The sequence below is a fragment of the Strongylocentrotus purpuratus genome, unplaced genomic scaffold, assembly GCF_000002235.5.
Source record: "Strongylocentrotus purpuratus isolate Spur 01 unplaced genomic scaffold, Spur_5.0 spur5_scaffold_12, whole genome shotgun sequence".
Lineage (NCBI taxonomy): Eukaryota > Metazoa > Echinodermata > Echinoidea > Camarodonta > Strongylocentrotidae > Strongylocentrotus > Strongylocentrotus purpuratus.
This window is the reverse complement of record NW_022145597.1, coordinates 23,477,494-23,495,726: the sequence shown is the minus strand read 5'-3', so window position 1 is coordinate 23,495,726 and position 18,233 is coordinate 23,477,494. Positions and strand designations below refer to the sequence as shown.

Here is an 18,233-nt window from a genome sequence, read left to right as displayed (position 1 = left end):
CGACTTCCCGCTCCTGTCAACCTCAGGCTTGGAGGGAGAAAATAACATGTTTCGTCGCAATTTTCTGTAATTTTTCGTGTCGTGAGTAGTATATTGCATTCTAGAACTTTTCAGAAGGAAGAATCCAAAGATTCTTCAATTTACCAAGTACGGTCGAGTGGTGACACTTTGATTTATTCTTGATAGAAACAGTTTTAATGTTCTCTGAACTTGATTGATTAATAAAGCATATGGTCACAGCCACTCTATGAAAAGAGACAAGAAAAAATTATTCCAACTTTGTGGGTAACGGTGTATTTGGTCCGATTCAACCTCTAGATAAGGCTATTGCCGAATTAACTAAATCTCTGATGTGGCTCGTTACGTATGGGACAAAATAGCTTGGACTTGCCCCAAAACTAACCAAATACACGGAGAAAAATGCTTTCTACGAATTACGTGTTGTTTTCGTTAATGAAGACGGTTGAAATGTAACTTCATCTCATTTTACATAGTCAGAATAAAGACAATACAATATATTTGTTATTTCCTTTGAATATGGAAAAATTGATATTCATCTCCCTTTACTTAAAAATCATATTTAAAGTAATGTTTATGACATTTGATATCACCAAACATCGCTTTAAAAGATGAAAATCTTGACATACCTGGAATCCATGGAAAATGAACACCACATAGTGGCCTACTGGCAATCTGATTTCCTGATGGCACATAGCACGAGGGGGGAATGCTCTTGATTGGTCCGTGGATATTTCCGTCGCTACGTCAGGGGAAAGATACGCTGATGAGCAATTCTCCTCGCAGTATCGAGACGCACAGTCTGCGAAACGAGAACATCGAAGAGGGTAACGCTATTTCCACACGAAGTATCATTTTTCTGACGTAGAACTGACGTAGAACTGACGTAAAACTGACGTGGAACTGACATAGAACATGGAGACGCGATGGCTCATTGGTAGAGCTGTGGTCTCGTAACCGGGAGGTCCCGGGTTCGAAACCAAGTTAATGCGCTAGTGCCCTTTGGTAAGGCTTAAATACTTATTACCAAGTCCTTCGGAAAGGACTTAAAGCCTTCGGTCCCCCGGTTGCTTTCTTACAAGCATACACATGCTTTCTTAGCAGTCAGGTAAAACAAACAAACAAACAAAACTGCGTCAATTGTTTAAAAATATGTGTGGCTTACACCCAGTTAATAAGATCGATTGATCGATCTGTAATTGAAATATGTTTAAACAATTGAAATTTCTCCCAGGAAGCATTACATTTATAAAACTGCGTCAGTACCTGACACAATCGAAATGATTCTTCGTGTCTGACTGGATTAAGGTTGGGGTCGAGATATTAGAGGCAAGAGACGATGTGCGTCATTACGTGCAAAGAGGAAGGGTATCAACTTGAAGTCTATTTTGTATCTAAAAAATTTAGAATCTTACCAATAATATAACATCCTATGAGCTCCAGTCGGAAACACAATCTGTTGTTCCAGTCGATTGGAAGTACCCTGTATCGTGTAGCTATGATTCCTTCTGGGAGGGTTACTTTACACATCGCCGTCTCGCAATCAGAAATATCCTATACATGTAGTGTAGATTGAGACAAATTGGTACATCTAAAAGGACTATTCATTACATCTTCCAAAAAACACACCGAACAAAATGAGGCTGGGAAGAGGCGGAAGGAGGCGGAAACCAAATACCATACGGAGATACAAAAGAAAAGGAAAGCACCCAACCACCACTACCATCATACATATTCTCACCCACAATTGTCTTAACAATCACATCCACACATACACACACATTACACCCACACGTAACCTGATACGAGATAATACATACCGTAAATCTCCGTGTATAAGACGAACCTTTGTTTTGCCGCCGAAAAAAATTGAAAGTCGGGGTGCGTCTTATACACAGGTATATTTTTTTTCTTTTTTTTTCTTCTTCCTTTCTTGGCCCCCCAAAATAGAGGTGCGTCTTATACACGGAGATTTACGGTAATTAAAATTATATTTAAGTACTCTGAATCCGGCTAACATAAGAAAACCATTGGGGGCTGGGTGCCTACCCTAAACTCAATTTTAGACTTCCAAGAGGTAACTCTGAATTTTCAAAAACTCTTCCTTCTACTTCTTCTTCATCTTCTTCTTCTTCTTCTTCTTCTACTTTTTCTTCGTCTTCTACTTCATTGTTCCTTTTTTTTTTTTTGGACTCAATTCAGCCCCCAATCCAAAAATTCATTTTAGAATAGACATGAATGTAAGTTAAGCTTACAGCAAGTCTAGAGTAGCCTCATTGGAAAACAAAAACTACAAAACTACTTCTACAGGAAACCTCCACTACCTTTTAATTTCTTTCCCCGGCATTGATTTCCTATTGGACAAAATCTAAAGAATCAAGCACTCACAAACTGAAATATATGTGAGACATCATCTGACATAGCCGTCAGGTTGAACGAAAGAATCCGTCCATCATCACACTGCTGAATGATGACCTCTCGAACTATGGCGCGGCTCCCTATGAAAACTTCTACCCAATCACCATCATAGCTTGAAGAGCGCCCTCCCCAACCTGTCAGGGGTCTGTGCTCGTAAGGCCAAAGCCTCAGATTTTCAAAGTTCGACTCTGATTCGTTTAGAGCTCTGTGCATCTCAATATTTGTTAATTCCAGAATGCCTGAAGCCAGCCCGAGATCAAAATGACAACCTATACATCGATTGAGAAGAAGACATATTACAGTATCAATAGTTGGGACATAGATCAACCTACATAATATCTATAAAATAATCCTGCGTAGGTTTTGACGTTTACTGTAAGACTGTACTATTTAGAAAGGAAAGCATCAATACAGATAAGTAAACTTGATTCAGAATGATATTATGAGTAAAACTAGGTTTCCGAAACGTGCCTTTCTTTGTGTCCGACACCTAAAACATGTAAGTGTGATTATGTACTGGCCACTGACCCCGGCCCCCCCACTCAGGTTTCAAAATGACCGCATGCGTGTTGCCAAAATGTCCTTTTCGTAACAAAAGAAAAAGGTCGAGCCGTATTGACTTTACACACCGGACTTTTGCTGAAAAGGGGGGGATGCTGAAAAAGGCTCGTATACAAAAGAAAAAGGTCGAGCCGTATTGACTTTACACACCGGACTTTTGCTGAAAAGGGGGGTCGGTTGGAACACGCATATGCGTACCCTAAATAACACTGAGTGGGGGGGCCGGGCCACTGACTGGTGCCTAACAACTTTCTTTGAGTTCATGGTGTGCCTAATCGCACAAACATTAGCACGATAGAAGGGTCAGAAATTATACTATATTATATGCCTTGTAGCCTCAGCTTATGGGTTACGGTCACATTTCCAATTGGGATACGATAACTGTCGGTGGAGAAGTATGATAATGACGGAAAACAAATAAATGTCGAAATCAACGAAGGGATAAACATTTCGCCCACCACTTTGACATCCAAGGATCTCGAAACGTAGAGCCAGAAGATTAGGATTTTTGCTCCTCGGTGTTATACGGATATGACTAGTCAATCGAGGGCGTACAAAGAGAATGAGAGACACTGACTCTGGGTTCCACGTTCCATGAACTATCTGTAATAATAAGGAAGAAAAAGAAGAAAACAAAATTCGTCCTTTTCATCAAAACGGTTCTACAGTGGTGAACCTAATAGTGGTCGAATCCCTTTGAAAATCTAAAAATGAGCAGTAGAAACATCGATTTGAGCTACTGGCGTATTTTATAGGCAAATTACTTTCTCAGGCAATAATAACGACGCCTCCTGCGTAACGGAATTGGGTTCGGAAGTGACGTAGCTAGGTCAATACATTTGGCAGGTAAATATGTTACATGATAGATAACTTATGGATGTGCATGGAGACATTGGAAGGACATTTTATCAACTTCAACACTCCTTGTCTTCCCCATCTCCCTTGTCCCCTCTTTATATCTTTCTCTCTGTCTCTTTCTCTCTCTCTGTCTCTCTCTCTCTTTCTCTCTCTGTCTCTTTCTCTCTCTCTCTCTCTCTCTCTGTCTCTTGATTTAAATAGTTTGGCACCTTACCTCTGCACTCTCATCCTCAAAAGTGACGAGAACCGATTCAAGCCAGGTGCCTACACTTTCTAATCCGCCCTGGATGAGGATTCCAGTGATGTAGTGACCTTGGTCAAAATTTACCTAAGCAAAAGACGATGAGGATGATGATATAATATGATGATAATAATATTAACAGATCGGTTACTTTCTTCGCCTCTCTGAACGTTCACTCGTTTGCCACAAGCGCAATTTTGCAGAAAATTTGCAAAATTATCCCTTTCTAGTTTTGATTAGCTCCATTACAACCCGTTTAACAACAGTATAGATTAATCTCCTCCTGGAAACAGCTAAAACATCTTGAAGCCCGTGGTATATATATCCCATAATATATACAATGTTGCACAGTGGTAGATGGGGTATTAGGTGTGGCATATATAAAGAGTTAAAACAGGGTTCATGTAGGGAATACCTGAATGGTAGAGTCATCTACATCCGGGTCAGGTATCCATGACGATGTTCCATGAAGCCTAGCTTGACTTGAGCTATGGGTCTTATCTCTTTGACTGGTCGCAGAGAGACTGTTATCGGGTATCCAACCACTCTCCATTCCAAGAGGGATGAGGCAATGACCTGTGAAAATGGTAACCAGACACAAAAATGAAAGTCATGATGATCCATTGTTGTCCTATTCCCTTGTCCGGAGGTTGAATGCAACACTTTCTGACTTTTTTCTGTTCTCAATTACTTCTAGATCTCTCGTTTCTTGGTTTTCCTATTTGTCTTTTCTGTTTCAATTTCCCTCTTGAAGAGTGGAAAATATTCTTGAATAGCCTCAAAGTTTAAAAATGTAATTCATCCTTTTGGAGATGGCTGCCATCTTCCTTAAAATATTAGTGACCAATATGCAAATACCAAAACAACAAAAAACGTGGATTTCGCTCAGAAACTGAACTTTGCAAGCTTCAAGTTCTTATGTTATTTGCTTCCTTAAAAAGAGGCAACTTGTGCATTAAAGTTGAAATAGTTTTAACGATGTTTAGACATTATTGTAATTCTGTGTGATGATATTTTCTCCTTATCAAGATAATTAAGGCCCTTTGTTGTCAATAGTTACAAAACAGCTCTGAGCAAGATGAACAAACCTTCTCCCTCGATGGGTCTTAGTTCGATTACAAATCCGTCTCCTAGTCCTGATGAATCAGAAGTGAACCTTATCCAGACTCTGTCTGACCAAACCACGAAATCTGATGGAGTAAGAAGGCCTGTGAATCTGCCCGCGACACTACTTGAGTCGTTTGAATCACTGCCCTTTCCAACTGACAGGACATCTTCTGGATCCGTCAAACCGAAACTGATGAATCGGAGGAGGACACCGAAACCAGGTGGCACTTCGACGTTCCATTCAATGAAGACGTTGTTTTCGTAAGGCATCGGGTAGGTTGGTGATTCCAGCGTATGGACATCGTTGACATCGAGAACGATTGGCACTGAGTAAGGCGAATTGAAAGTATTATTAAATGCAGATTTCATCATCACTTTCATTCGATCATCTGATTACTATATAGACGCTTTGTTTGATGGGTGTTTCTTTTACCTGCAGATAGGAAAGCACGTGTATGATTTTAAGTGAGTAAGCGTGAGATCGACTGCTTTAAGTCATCTCCGAGGGACCTAGTAATAAAGAGTATCGCCGTAAAAAGGAGACTATAGCTCATTGACTTGGTCTCTAACCCTGGATCTCTCGATTTTGAGACCACTGGTCTACCAATGAGCCATCGGGCCTGATTTTTCATGAACACAATATATGGTTCCGTGACATAAATAGCTATAAATAATTGTATCTGCTTCAATTAATCGAAATTATGTTTTTTTTTTAGATAGTAACTAAACAACTGTCAACTTAATCCAACATACATGTATATTGACCCGATAATTGTTTATTCTGGTAAACAGCCACCTCTGATTCTCTGTGTGGAGCCGGATCTCATGTTTTGTTTCTTTTTATGTTGTGTGTATTATGATGTGTTTTATTGATGAATGTTTCATTTAGCGGTAATTACTTCAGAACAAAATGATACTTTGGAAGTAGGACCTGTATAGATATAACTTATTATTTAGCACGAAATACATAGAAAAATTCAGGAAATACATTTAATAAATGGAATAATATGACAAACATAAACTCCTCATAAACGCGATGTTTTTACGACCTTACTCATTAAAACAAATTGATAAAACAAGAAGGAAACAAATGAACCAATTACTCATCGAGGTGGAGTTAAGTGACTGAAATTTTCAAGAATACACTTTATCAACCAAGATATCATGGATAAGAAGATTTATTATTGATTCATTGGATGATGATCTTCCTGTCGATATGTTTCACTCGTTCTTGCCCCCATTATACAATTTGAATATTACAAATTAGTAGTCAAGTCAATGTTTTACCCAATTTGGGAAAATGTGTTAATATGTGCTTTTTCAGAGCTAACTGATTCAAATTAAGATTATATTGCTTGTCAAGGCGTCTGGAATAATCATAGAATAAACATGAATGATAATATATTGTATGTTAAACGGGATTTTAAATCTTTTTTTAGTTTTAAACGGGTACGCTATTTCAACGAAATGTAAAAAAAGTGATCCCTCATAAATTTTTTTAATTTTTATTTCAACGTAATATCAACAGTACCCACACAAAAATCAAAAGTGTTTTGAATTGATGCAAAACTCATATCATTGCGAAGGGGAAGCCTTGCCGATCAAATACAACAACTCTTCTCTTCAAAATATGTTTGGGGCCCGCAGTAATCAACTCTCAAAAATGTTAGTTTTGAGATCCAGATTTTCTGCCTTCAGCGATCCTTTGTAGAGCGTCAATATTTGTGACGTCACATACGGGACACGGCTGGCTAGCTGCATACTGATACACGGCACTGAGCTGTTCGTCCAGTGTGTGACGTCACTATTTAGAGCTCGCTACGCTTGTGTGTTTGACTTACGTTCAGGGCGTTCGGGGGTCTAAGGAGCGTCTTGAAAAATTGCATTTTTACGCCTTTCCATGATATTTATATGATTTCTTAGCAAATTGTTCGTGTTTTTCAGGAGAAAATTTTCCATCCATATGTAATTTGTTCTAATTATGAGTTGTTAGTGAATTTTCTTTGTGTAGCTCCTTTAACAATACAGCATTCAATATGAGGTCTTATGTAATAGTATTCGATCTGGTTTTAATGATAAGTGTTATACAATTTGGCGATGGAACATACAAGCATTGTTTCTGGCGCATTGCCAACTTACGTGTTATGGCGGAGATTTCTAGTTTGAATCCACCGTTACCGTCTGTTGGGTCGGACTTGAAGTGGAGCCAAATGGCGTTTGTCTCAGTGTAGTAGTAAACATCTTCGTGTGTCATATCGGATTGTCCACTTACAATGAGAATCTCTGTTCCCTCTGTGTAAAGATATTCATCATCATAGTTAGACTAAAGCCCCTTGCGCGCGAGGCGTCTTTTGCTGACGTAGGACTTGCGTCAGCGACATGCGCGGTCATTGACGCACCATGTAAGAGGGGCATCATACCTCATACCATCATGCCATCACACCGCCAAACCGACTACAGACCGACTCCAGACCGACTCCAGACCGACTTAGGTTTTGACATAGGAGGAATGTTATTATTTGGTCGTTCTGTTTTTGGACTGGGGTCGGTCTTGTCGTTTTGAATATGCATGCTTAGATCTATATCAGATTAAAAGTAAAGCCCACCTAAAGAGGACATTTAATGATACGTGCACTGCGGTATTTGTCTTCTTACTCTTCATTATTGTAGTCAATGACGCAATCGAAATGACGCTTCGAGTGCAACAGGTAGGCCTATAGGCCCGTGCACACGAAGTGTACTTTCGATTGCGTCATCACCTACGCCAATTAGGCCCATATACTAGGCAATTATTTTAATGCACACAAAAATAGGGCCGACACCTTGCAAGAATTCGAACATAATGCAAGACATCTTCACTGCGATCTAGGACGAATTTCGCCCCCTAATCATTCATTTCGTGAGATGCCACCGATTATGGAAAGGAATGTTTACGTTGCTGGTGCCATTCTGGTAGACAAATTTGAGGTGGGTTGTGGGAGTCGGGGGCTTTGGGGTTCGCTACTGGGAATAATTAGAACGGTTTACAGACATATTCAAATGTTATGCTTTCTTTTTAAACTAAAGTTGTTCTTGAAAACATGAAAGGTAGCCCATGAAAAGTAGCCCGGTGCTTGCCTGACAAAGGAACAAGTTATGAATGCAGACTGGATTCCATGTATTGTAGTTTGTTCATTCATTTAATAGCAACATGTCAAAGGAATAACTCGTCACTATAGGTCCCCGGGAAAGAAACATCCATGAATTTGAATATGCTAGTAAAGCAGTCTATTCACTAGATACCAATATATCGCTTGTTTACCTGTTAAGTAGTAGAATCCATCACCGAGTTTAACAAAATCGTTATCATTCGGCAGTCGAATGTCTAGAAACCTGAAGCGAATGATGTATCCTTTCGGAGCAGCCACCACCCAGATTCGCTGAAAGTAGTTCTGGTACGGACCAGGGTAGTTGGGTGATGTTAGAGAAACCGTTCCTCCGGCAGGGACGCGGGTCGGGGACAAATCACCTGTAACATTATATTAATATTCCAGTAAGAGCTTGTTCAAATGTGCTGCGGTCAACCGCCGCATAAAAAAGACGCCGCCGCGATATTGTTTGTTTGTTTTTTTTGTTTTTTTTTACATGTTCATGAATGGCAACTGTACGCAACAAAGGGAGTGCACGTACACACTTAGCTCTGTGTTCTACGATAAAAAAAAAAAATGTGTATCGTATTGCACTTTGTATCATTATTTAAAAAAAATAAAAAAAGGAAAGATTAGTCCAGGCAGCATTGCTACGTAGGACCACTAGAACATCGGCGTAGGTCCATAGTGTCTATGTCATTGACTTGCTTTGCTTCCTTAAAATGTCGTACTTTGGAATGGATGAAGTTGAGCTGAAATGGTTTGAATCTTACGTAACAGGCAAAAGCAAAGTGTATTTTATAAAGGAAAAACAAGTAACACTCTCACCGTTCGAACAGGAGTCCCACAAGGATCCATACTAGGACCACTTCTTTTTTATGTTTGTTTATGAATCATATCTCGAATCAAAATTCTAATCCACATACAAAACTTTCACTTTATATGCGGACGATACATTTTTATTATTCAGGTTTCGATGTCAAGTAAGTGCAGTCAATTTTACCATCAGATATAAATAAGCTCAGTATACGGTTTTTAGATAATGACATGAATGTCAACTCAGACAAAACAAAAATAATGTTGTTTTCGTCCCGTCGGAAAAGAAATACTTTACTTTATGATATTTATGAATGGTCAATTACTAGAAACTGTCACTAAACTTAAACACCGTGGTGTAACTCTTGAACACAATCTTAATTGAGCATGTCATGTTGATGAAGTAGTTAAGAAAATCGTACGATCAATTGCATGTATACGAAGAATCAAGTCTAAATAAATAAATGAATAAATAAATGAATAAATAAACAAATAAATAAATTGAGAATATCAACATGTGAATTGCATTCTATTGCAAAGACTTTAAGAAATCTACTTTTTCAGGGTAATTTCAACAGCCTATGTTCGGATTATGCTTAATGTTCGCACATTCAAAGTGACACACAAGACTACTGAAATCGCCTGAGGCGTAAGTCTTTGCGATCATATCTACAAATGTTTAGCGTACTTTTAATTTGACTGACACTACTTACCATGTTGAGCCGCTCTCGCCGTTACATCTATAACGAAAGTACCATTTAACGTGTCCGAGTAGGTCGCGAAGACAATATTCATTCGGTTACTGAGTGAAACGATGTCGGGAGGTAGTTGGTTCCCGTCATACTCGAAGCGATACCGCTCACGATTGTGAGGACGAAGGCCATCAAGTACCACGAAGAACTCGAGGCTGGGGGCGAGATCGAACTCCAGGAATCGTATATTCATGATGGTGTCATCAGGGGCTTCAATTCGCCATCTTGCAACGCTGAACTGACGAGATGAGTACTCCAGGTTGGTGGTCGAGAGGATGGTGATGGTTTCGTCAAGGGAAAGGCGAATATTGGCTGTTGAGTAAAATATATTAGTTGAAGTGCTCTGAAATGTGGCATCGGATCAAAAAATTATTTTCGTAATGTAATTAAATTTACGCATATGCCTTTCTGAAGCGGCTCGATAAGAATGATTTCATTCACTTAATACGAATAATTGTATTTCAATGATCAGAATGCAAGTTTCATATATTACGTGTTGCTAGGTAGGACAAGCCATAAAGTTAGTCCTGCCCAGCAACAACTAATGTATGCATTTCGAATTCTGACTATTTAGATATATTTATTCGTAACAGGGGGGTGAAATAATTTGTATAGAGGCGCTAATTGACAAAGGCATGTGCATAAGTTTGGTTACCTTACGAAAATGGCCTATTGTTATGTCAAGGAGGGTATCTCTTTGGTTATATCATAATGAAAAGAGTGGGGTGTAGGGGATCTTCTAAATTTCCTTTTTATTCAGTAAATAGTAAGTGTTTTCAGCCACACCACCGAGCCGACTACAGCCGACTTCAGGTCCCTGTTTCATATAACCTGTTATTGATAACAAGTGCTAGTTACCTATGACATATTTGCTCCCAGCTAATCGAGTGCCACGATTTCAGTAGCTTTAAATATAACAGTGATATTGATAACAAGTTTTATGAAACGAGGCCCTGTTCAGTCTCCTGTCGGTCTGGAGTCACACATGTATCGCTTCTGTTTGGTCTGTCCTCGGTCTGGAGTCGGTCTCGTCGTTCTGACTTTGACTTTGGTAAGTTTGGTTTAAACATGATAATACCTTAGTCACACCAACGAGATCGACACCAGACCAAAAACATACCGATCAAACAATTACATTACCCCCGATGGCAAACAAGTCAGTCGGTTAAAAATCGGTTAGGAGTAGGTTTGGCAGTGTGACTGAGGTATCAAGATTGTCTCGGATCAAGGAAAGATATATTTACGTGTTACGTATGTGATCGACATCTGGTAGCCAGCACCGGCGTTCTTGTAATCGCTCACGAACATGACCCAGAGCCAACGAGTATTAGATTCCACGGTTGAATATTTTCTGTTCAAGTCTCCGGTGAAAGCGTCACGAAGTGTATCTTTTTTTCCAACCTCTGTCCCTTCCCCGATGAACAGAATATCTTTCCTGCAAGAAAATTGACAGTAATGTTCACTGTAAAAAAAAAGGGGTCACTATCTAAAAAATATATATTTTATGAGATGGTATTGTATTGAAATTTGGCACTATCTAGCAATTTATATCTGATTTCTTACTTGAAATGATGGGTAAATTACAACATTCTCCTCCCAAATACCCATACAATATTAAAAGGCACTTACTTGTAAAATGTATGAGTGCACATGTAAATTCGACAAGTGAACAAGTCCCGTGAGAAAAATATATATTTCATCCATGAAAAACATTGCAAATTTAAGGCAAATTACAAATACTTTTAACATTGTTGTATGCACGAAAAAAAACTGTTAAACATTCAATCCGTACATACATCACGTTATCTTCAGAATAATTTACCATTTAATTTGAGAATCATAAATTTCTTTAAATCCAAGCTGGAATCTCGTCTTTTAAAGACCTTTGTTTTTAAATACAAGCGCCTAAATCACTCTAGCCATGATACCTTACCCGTTTTCTGTGTCAAAAAACGACACTTTGACGTAAATGTAGGACCCCTCGGGTGCCTCTATGATGTAAGAAACCAAGGAGTTGTGAGAGTAGTTCTGTGGATGATTCTGCGAGGATATCAGGAAGGTCTGGTCATCCTTTGACTGGAAATCTAGCGGAGAAATATCGATGGTGTCCTCTGTTTCCGGATGAGAATGGAATATAATATGAACATATATATATTCCATTTCCAATCATAAATATCTTGATAATGAATGAATGGTGGTGGTTATCTTACGTCACAGCTAAGAAAGCATAAATGCTTGTAAGTAAGCTTGTAAGTAATTCAAATATATTTGAATTCGTGTAGAGGAAAGCGAACTGAAATCTCAAGCATTTCCGATTGAATTTGTGGAGGTGTCTTGGTTTAGCGCTTCCTTCAATTGGTTTTCAATCAGAAGATTGAAGGTTCGTATCCCAGTCCGGCACTGACGTCCTTTGGCAAGACATTCAACAAAACAATTGCCACTCTCCATCAAAGTGTAAATGAGTATCTGCCGATTGCTGGGGTGTAGTGATTGAAGGGCCCTAAAGAACAACAACACTTATGCTAATGAGGCTTCCCTGTGTTTAAAAAAATCATATTAATAATATTGAATAAAATCCTTTTAAAACAAAAGTGTCAGATTCGAACAAAAATAACCATATTTTTATATCATATTAGTGACAGAGAACAAATTGCTCCCTACATTGGAGTAGCGTGGGTCCAGCCTTTTGGGTTAGGAAACAGAATGGGCGTATTGTTATGGCTACCGAATAGCGAGAGAGAGAGAGAGAGAGAGAGAGAGAGTGAGGGGTTCTAACATCTTATTTCAACTTTCCTTTCCACCCCTCGCTCTTTCTCACTCTCTCCCTCTCTCCCTCCCTCTCTACCCTCTTTCTTTTTTCTTCTTTCTCTCTCTTTCTATTTACCTTTGATTGATTCTGGTGGGCATGTGCCTCTCATGCCTCTCTACTTACGCCATTGACGTGTGTTTAAATTTAAATCTTAAATAACCTCGATTTTCTACCTGTTGTTTCTGTTTCACATATTTTACTAGGTAATGGAATAAAGTGTACTCGTACATATTTAGCAATATGTATAGATTGAAAGTCATTATGATACGCGAATCAGAAAAGAAGAGTAAATATCCTATGAAAGTTGCAGATCAATTTCAATGTACATTGATACTTATCAGCGTGTCATTCTGTAGATCTGATCATTCTAATAATTATAACAATATGCCGTTCTTGTTTAGCGCAAATCAAAGTATGGTATATCGTCTATATGCGCTTCCAAAGTAGTTTTGATATTAGCATCCCGGTTTTAGCTTCTGTGTCCATTACGTTACACGGTGAACATAAACTGTCTCTGGAAGTATCATTTTACTTTATATGTTTGTTCTGATCCGAGCTCTATTTAGGGCTATCAAACATTGTGAGTTGTGCTACATGCATTACGACGTTGTAATGGGTAATATATAGGAAATAACATTATAGAATCGACTTTTCAAGCTGAGGGAAGAAAAGGGAGACTATTTGCTTGGTGACATGGAGACGACCTAGTTTAAGGTCGGCAAATACGAGATAAAATTTGCACGTCTATTAAAAATCGAGGTAAATATGTAATTACGACCCGTAGTCGAGTAGAAAATGGATTAATGCAATATTTCCCTATTAGTTCCATGTAAATTTAGCGACCAATTTCTTATGGTTAGGCCTAATGACTTAAGTATTCTACACCTGCGCTACAACCTAACCATAAGAAGTTTTGTTTTAGAGGTTTTGAAGTAGGGGCGCCTTAAATGCCACCTTTGGTATCAAAAGATGCTCAGGACACTATACAATAAATTAATAAAAGATTTTGTAAAGACTATGAGAGTAATCGCAAAGACCGCCTAAAAGGTGGATGTCTTTTTGGGGTTCAATATTATGACTGGGTGTGTCGGTACATATGTGTGAGTGCGTGTGCGTGTGTGGTTGTATGGAGCTTTTTGTGTGTGTGGTTTTTCGTTTAAATTCCCTTGCGAGGGCCTGAAAGGATTGAATGGTAATCGTTCCCTTATCTTTCTCCGATTCAAACCGCGGTGGGGAGATATTGAGGGTAATATCGAATTTAATAACTGCATTTTTTTCAATAAGTGGCTCACTTGCAACACGCTGGCCAAGACTTTCAATAAATCAACCTACAGCTATATTGATAGCCTGGTGAGTCTAAATGAAATGTGAGAACACGAAAATAGAGTTCTTTTTAGAAGTAATACAAAAGGGCATGGAAGGCCATGATGGTTTCTTCAAAGCCCTTGAGACCTTGCTTTTGGAAATCCGTGCTTTCGATCTCTTTTGTTACTCACCTTCCCCGCGGACTTCAAGCAAAAATCCTTCACCGCCGATTGCAGAATCTGAACTAAACTCCATCCAGATAGTCCGGTGTCTGGTGTTAATCTCTGTCGGTACGGTGTTACCACTCAGTGTTATCAGCCGAGTCTCCTCCAATCCCGAATCATTCCCGAAACCGACCTTCAAATAGTCGTACCCAGCTTCGAGATCAAAAGCAGTGAAATTCAAAATGGCGCTGTTGCCATGGGCAACCTCAAAGAACCACGCGATGCGAAGGTTGTTGGGATAGTTGTTTGGGTTGCCGGGTGAAGCAACAGCAACCGATTGGTTGATGGACAATCTGATGTGATGGATATCGTCAGGGGAGTTGTCCAGAGTCACTTATTATAACAAAGATAAGGAGAAATCGAAGTAGGCAGTATGAATATTATTATCTAGGATTCGAAAGTTTAATATACATTAAATATGTAAAATATCCGCATTAGGCCCTGTCCTATTAAGAAATGCGTTGACTAGATGTGACCCTTATCGGTGATAACGGTTGTTTTTGTAGATGCCAAAAATATGGTTTACTTTATTCTTTATACGTATAGTCTTTTAAAAAAAAATCTTTTTGGAAAACAAATTGATATAAATCGGCCAAATCTGTGCCGTGTAACGTTGGTAAAAGTTCACGCGTGTCATTGATGCTGAACATGAGCAGTAAACGGAGGACATCAATTGTCCTTCAGAAACGGCTGTCTCCTTACCTGGCAATTTTATTCATGTATTAATTAGTTTTTTTACAATTTCAAATCTTTAATCTGAGTAGCCTGTTCAGTAACAATATATAACAGTAATTTATATATATCAAGGAGCTGAAACATTCCTTCATATATATATATATATATATTATATACAAAATGAACATATAATTTAAAACAAAAAATAAATGGTACAAGTCTTCCAATGGGCCCTGCATGAAACACAAACAAATATTTACATTTTTCATAAAATATACTACTAGCTACATTTAATACACAGGAAAATACTACAGCTTTAAAAATTAGGTGTGTCAAAATAAAGAAAGTTTGAGCAAGATAGTGGAAAGAGGCAATGACGTGATAGAACTGTAGAAAGATAAAGATAAGACAAGCTGGGTGACAGGGAAAGGGAAAAAGGTGATTGATATAAAATGGAAATGCTTATAATGTGTAATCTGTATGTCTATTCACGAGTATTTTATTTTGCACACTGCAACTGAACATGAAACCAAAATGAACGTAATCATTCACACATGTGATTATAATCGCTCATCATAGAGGTGTTGTGGTCTAGTGGATAAGTCACCCGACTGCAGATCACAATGTACGGGCTTCGAGTCCCGCCGCAGCACTAATGACTTTGACAAGACGTTAATCTACGTTTGCCACTCTCCACCCAGGTGTAAAATGGGTACCAGGAAAAATGTGAAAGTTCATGTGGTTGGATCAGCAAGTGTGCAGTTGTAAAATGGCGACTGGCTGGAATGCTCCCCAGGGAGTGAAGAATGTGCATACATTGTGTGCGGATAAGCCTGAATTCGATGACCGAGGTAATAATATACCTGTAAAGCGCTTAGAAACACCGTTGTATCAGTGTATTGGGCGCTATTTAAAAACGGAATATTATAAATATTAACCAATTTCATGAACAAATTAATGTTTTGACTGAATAGCATAAATTAACTGAGATTCGTACGCTTTCCAGTCATGTTTAAATCTGACCCTTGTAAACAAAAATTATAAGTTTTTAATCAATCCTTTCTTTTTGAGTTATACAATGCTGGTTATACAATGAATTTGGTTCAAGAAATATGCGTTATTTTTTCCAAAGCACAAGCGTAAGTAACGTGGGAATTTGTATCTTTATATAAAAAAGAACACCAACGACGAAAATTAGACTGTACACAGTTTAAAACGTATTCTTTTCAAGCTGGTCGATATTCTTTCCACAAAGTGAACAAATTTATAAACAAAAGAGTTTTTTATTTTTATTTCATGATATGAAGAGTATTGGAAGCGAAAATACATACCCTATCATTATATCATTGGCCTTCCCGAACAATTTCTTTTATTCGTATATGAAAGTCTTGTCGTTAAATTTAGATATATTTCAGGAAAATGCTATTGGTCTACCATGTTTTAAAAGGCGTTTTTCGAAGTTAATATCTCGCTGGCCGATATTCTTTCCACAAAGTGAACACAATTTATAAACAAGAAGTTTTTTCTTCTTTCATGATATGAAGAGTATTTGAAGCGAAAATCCATACCCTATCATTATATCATTGGCCTTCCCGAACCATTTCTTTGATTTATATATGAAAGTCTCTTGTTGTTAAAATCTATATATATATATATTTCAGGAAAATGCTATTAGTCTACCATGTTTTAAAAAGCGTTTTTCGAAGTTAATATCTCCATTTTTGTATCGATTTTTAGTGGGGTAAATGAGTTGGATGATAAAGACAAGGCCATCATACTTCTTCCGGATGAAGCAACAATTCTTTCATCTTCGATTATAAGTATTCACCAACGCTCTCATCTTAAAAAAGCAATGACCACTTAGTAAAAACCATTTCGTTCGCTTCCGCCCCTATTGCTTGTATGTACCTAGAAATTGAAAGCAACACAAATGCCTGACGTGTCCTGCCTGCCCTTTACCGTTGAAAGGATTTTAAAGAATGCACATCAATAACTTATAATCCCTGCCCCCATTAGTATTGTATATTTTTTATTCTCTTTTTGATATTCCAGATATTTAGGTATACATATACTTTATAATGCGTCCTATTTTTGTGTGATATAGCTTACTTCTCGTGAAAGATATTCATCAGAATTTATATAACTTTAACGTTCTTTGACAAAAGGGTAAGTTTTTTTGTTGTTAATTTTGCTTAAAGGCCAACATATAGCGCTCTTTGACATATGAGAATTCTTTTCGTTACATTTGCTTGAAAGCTAACGGAAAATCGATATCCAAACTCGAGCTTTTTTTCTTGTTGATCAAGCTGTATAGTTTACTTCTTCTTGTGTTCTTTCTACGAATCTTTATTTTTAAGACACGTACATGTACTTTAACTTTCTTAAACAGTTTGTTGTGTATCATAGGAAAGGAAGTAGTTTCACTTTTACCATTCGAATTCTAAGAAAGTTACAAGGTCGTTTTCCTTTAACCCGTCGTAACTGGGAATGCACAGTGGTTCATAAAAAAAAAATCCAATGACATATTTCATCTATTCTATCATTTCTAGTTGGCGTAGAAATCCTTTAAGAGTCAAATGATATTGGCACATGTAGCAATTATTTTGAAGTATTTTTCTGCTGTGGTTCCCTGCTTTACTAGGGATGTATTCTATTGTTCATCTCTCGTTATTAACGTTGCTAAGGAGAAGACATCCCTTAGCAACCAAAATTGCCGTTTTAGCTCATATCAAAGTGTCAAATTTAGAGCGTATAACCTTGAACCATTCTAATATGGACGGTTTATCAGAAAAACTCAAGTCAGTAATCATCATTGTTCTTTCAATATGGAGAAATATGTATTTCGGGGATAATTCATTTTTTTGAAAAAAATTGTACTAAAAATTCGCACTTATGGCTCAAAATTGAAATGCAAAATATCCTCGAACTTCTTTAATGTGATATCATCTTGAAGACGTTTTTTTTTTTCCATTTCATATGACACCTCATGCATGGTTACATGATGTTCCGTTACATATTAATTCCCAAAATCGTTCAACAGTAGTTACACATGGCGGCCATTTTTCCAACAGCATAGTCCAACTAGAAATTGGGCCGGGAGATGCCCTGTACATTTTGTTACTCAACGATATTTCCATGCATTTCTCAAGAACCTACTTTACCTAGGTATTATGCGGCGGGTGGAAAGTGCTTACTGCTCCCACTTTTCCTATGAATACGACAACTTTTTAGAGCAAGAACAAAATGAGGATTTTGGCCTGCATGCAGTGCGTTTATTGGAATTACACATTTTATTATTCATGAGCTCTACTTACTACCGAT

General features: G+C 38.0%; 1 protein-coding gene across 1 annotated transcript; it reads right to left on the bottom strand.

The window, feature by feature from the left end:
* Nucleotides 1-234: 234 nt before the first annotated feature.
* LOC105445026 (cubilin-like) lies at nucleotides 235-15,922 on the bottom strand. Its single transcript, XM_030981435.1, has 15 exons — nucleotides 15,910-15,922; nucleotides 14,205-14,570; nucleotides 11,833-12,010; nucleotides 11,144-11,334; nucleotides 9,861-10,211; nucleotides 8,505-8,711; nucleotides 7,343-7,495; nucleotides 5,185-5,529; nucleotides 4,512-4,672; nucleotides 4,070-4,183; nucleotides 3,456-3,600; nucleotides 2,407-2,705; nucleotides 1,434-1,572; nucleotides 648-820; nucleotides 235-243 (listed from the first exon to the last, which is right to left on the bottom strand). Exons 1-15 carry the CDS (start codon nucleotides 15,920-15,922, stop codon nucleotides 235-237), a joined length of 2,844 nt encoding a protein of 947 aa, XP_030837295.1.
* Between the last annotated feature and the right edge of the window lie 2,311 nt (nucleotides 15,923-18,233).

Excerpts from the sequence above, each read along its gene's own strand:
- LOC105445026 (XM_030981435.1), bottom strand. Across the intron at positions 10,212-11,143 it reads GTCGATCACATACGTAACAC|CCAATATTCGCCTTTCCCTT; the intron begins GTAAATATATCT and ends TTTACTCAACAG. Across the intron at positions 7,496-8,504 it reads TGGATTCTACTACTTAACAG|AGGGAACAGAGATTCTCATT; the intron begins GTAAACAAGCGA and ends ATCTTTACACAG.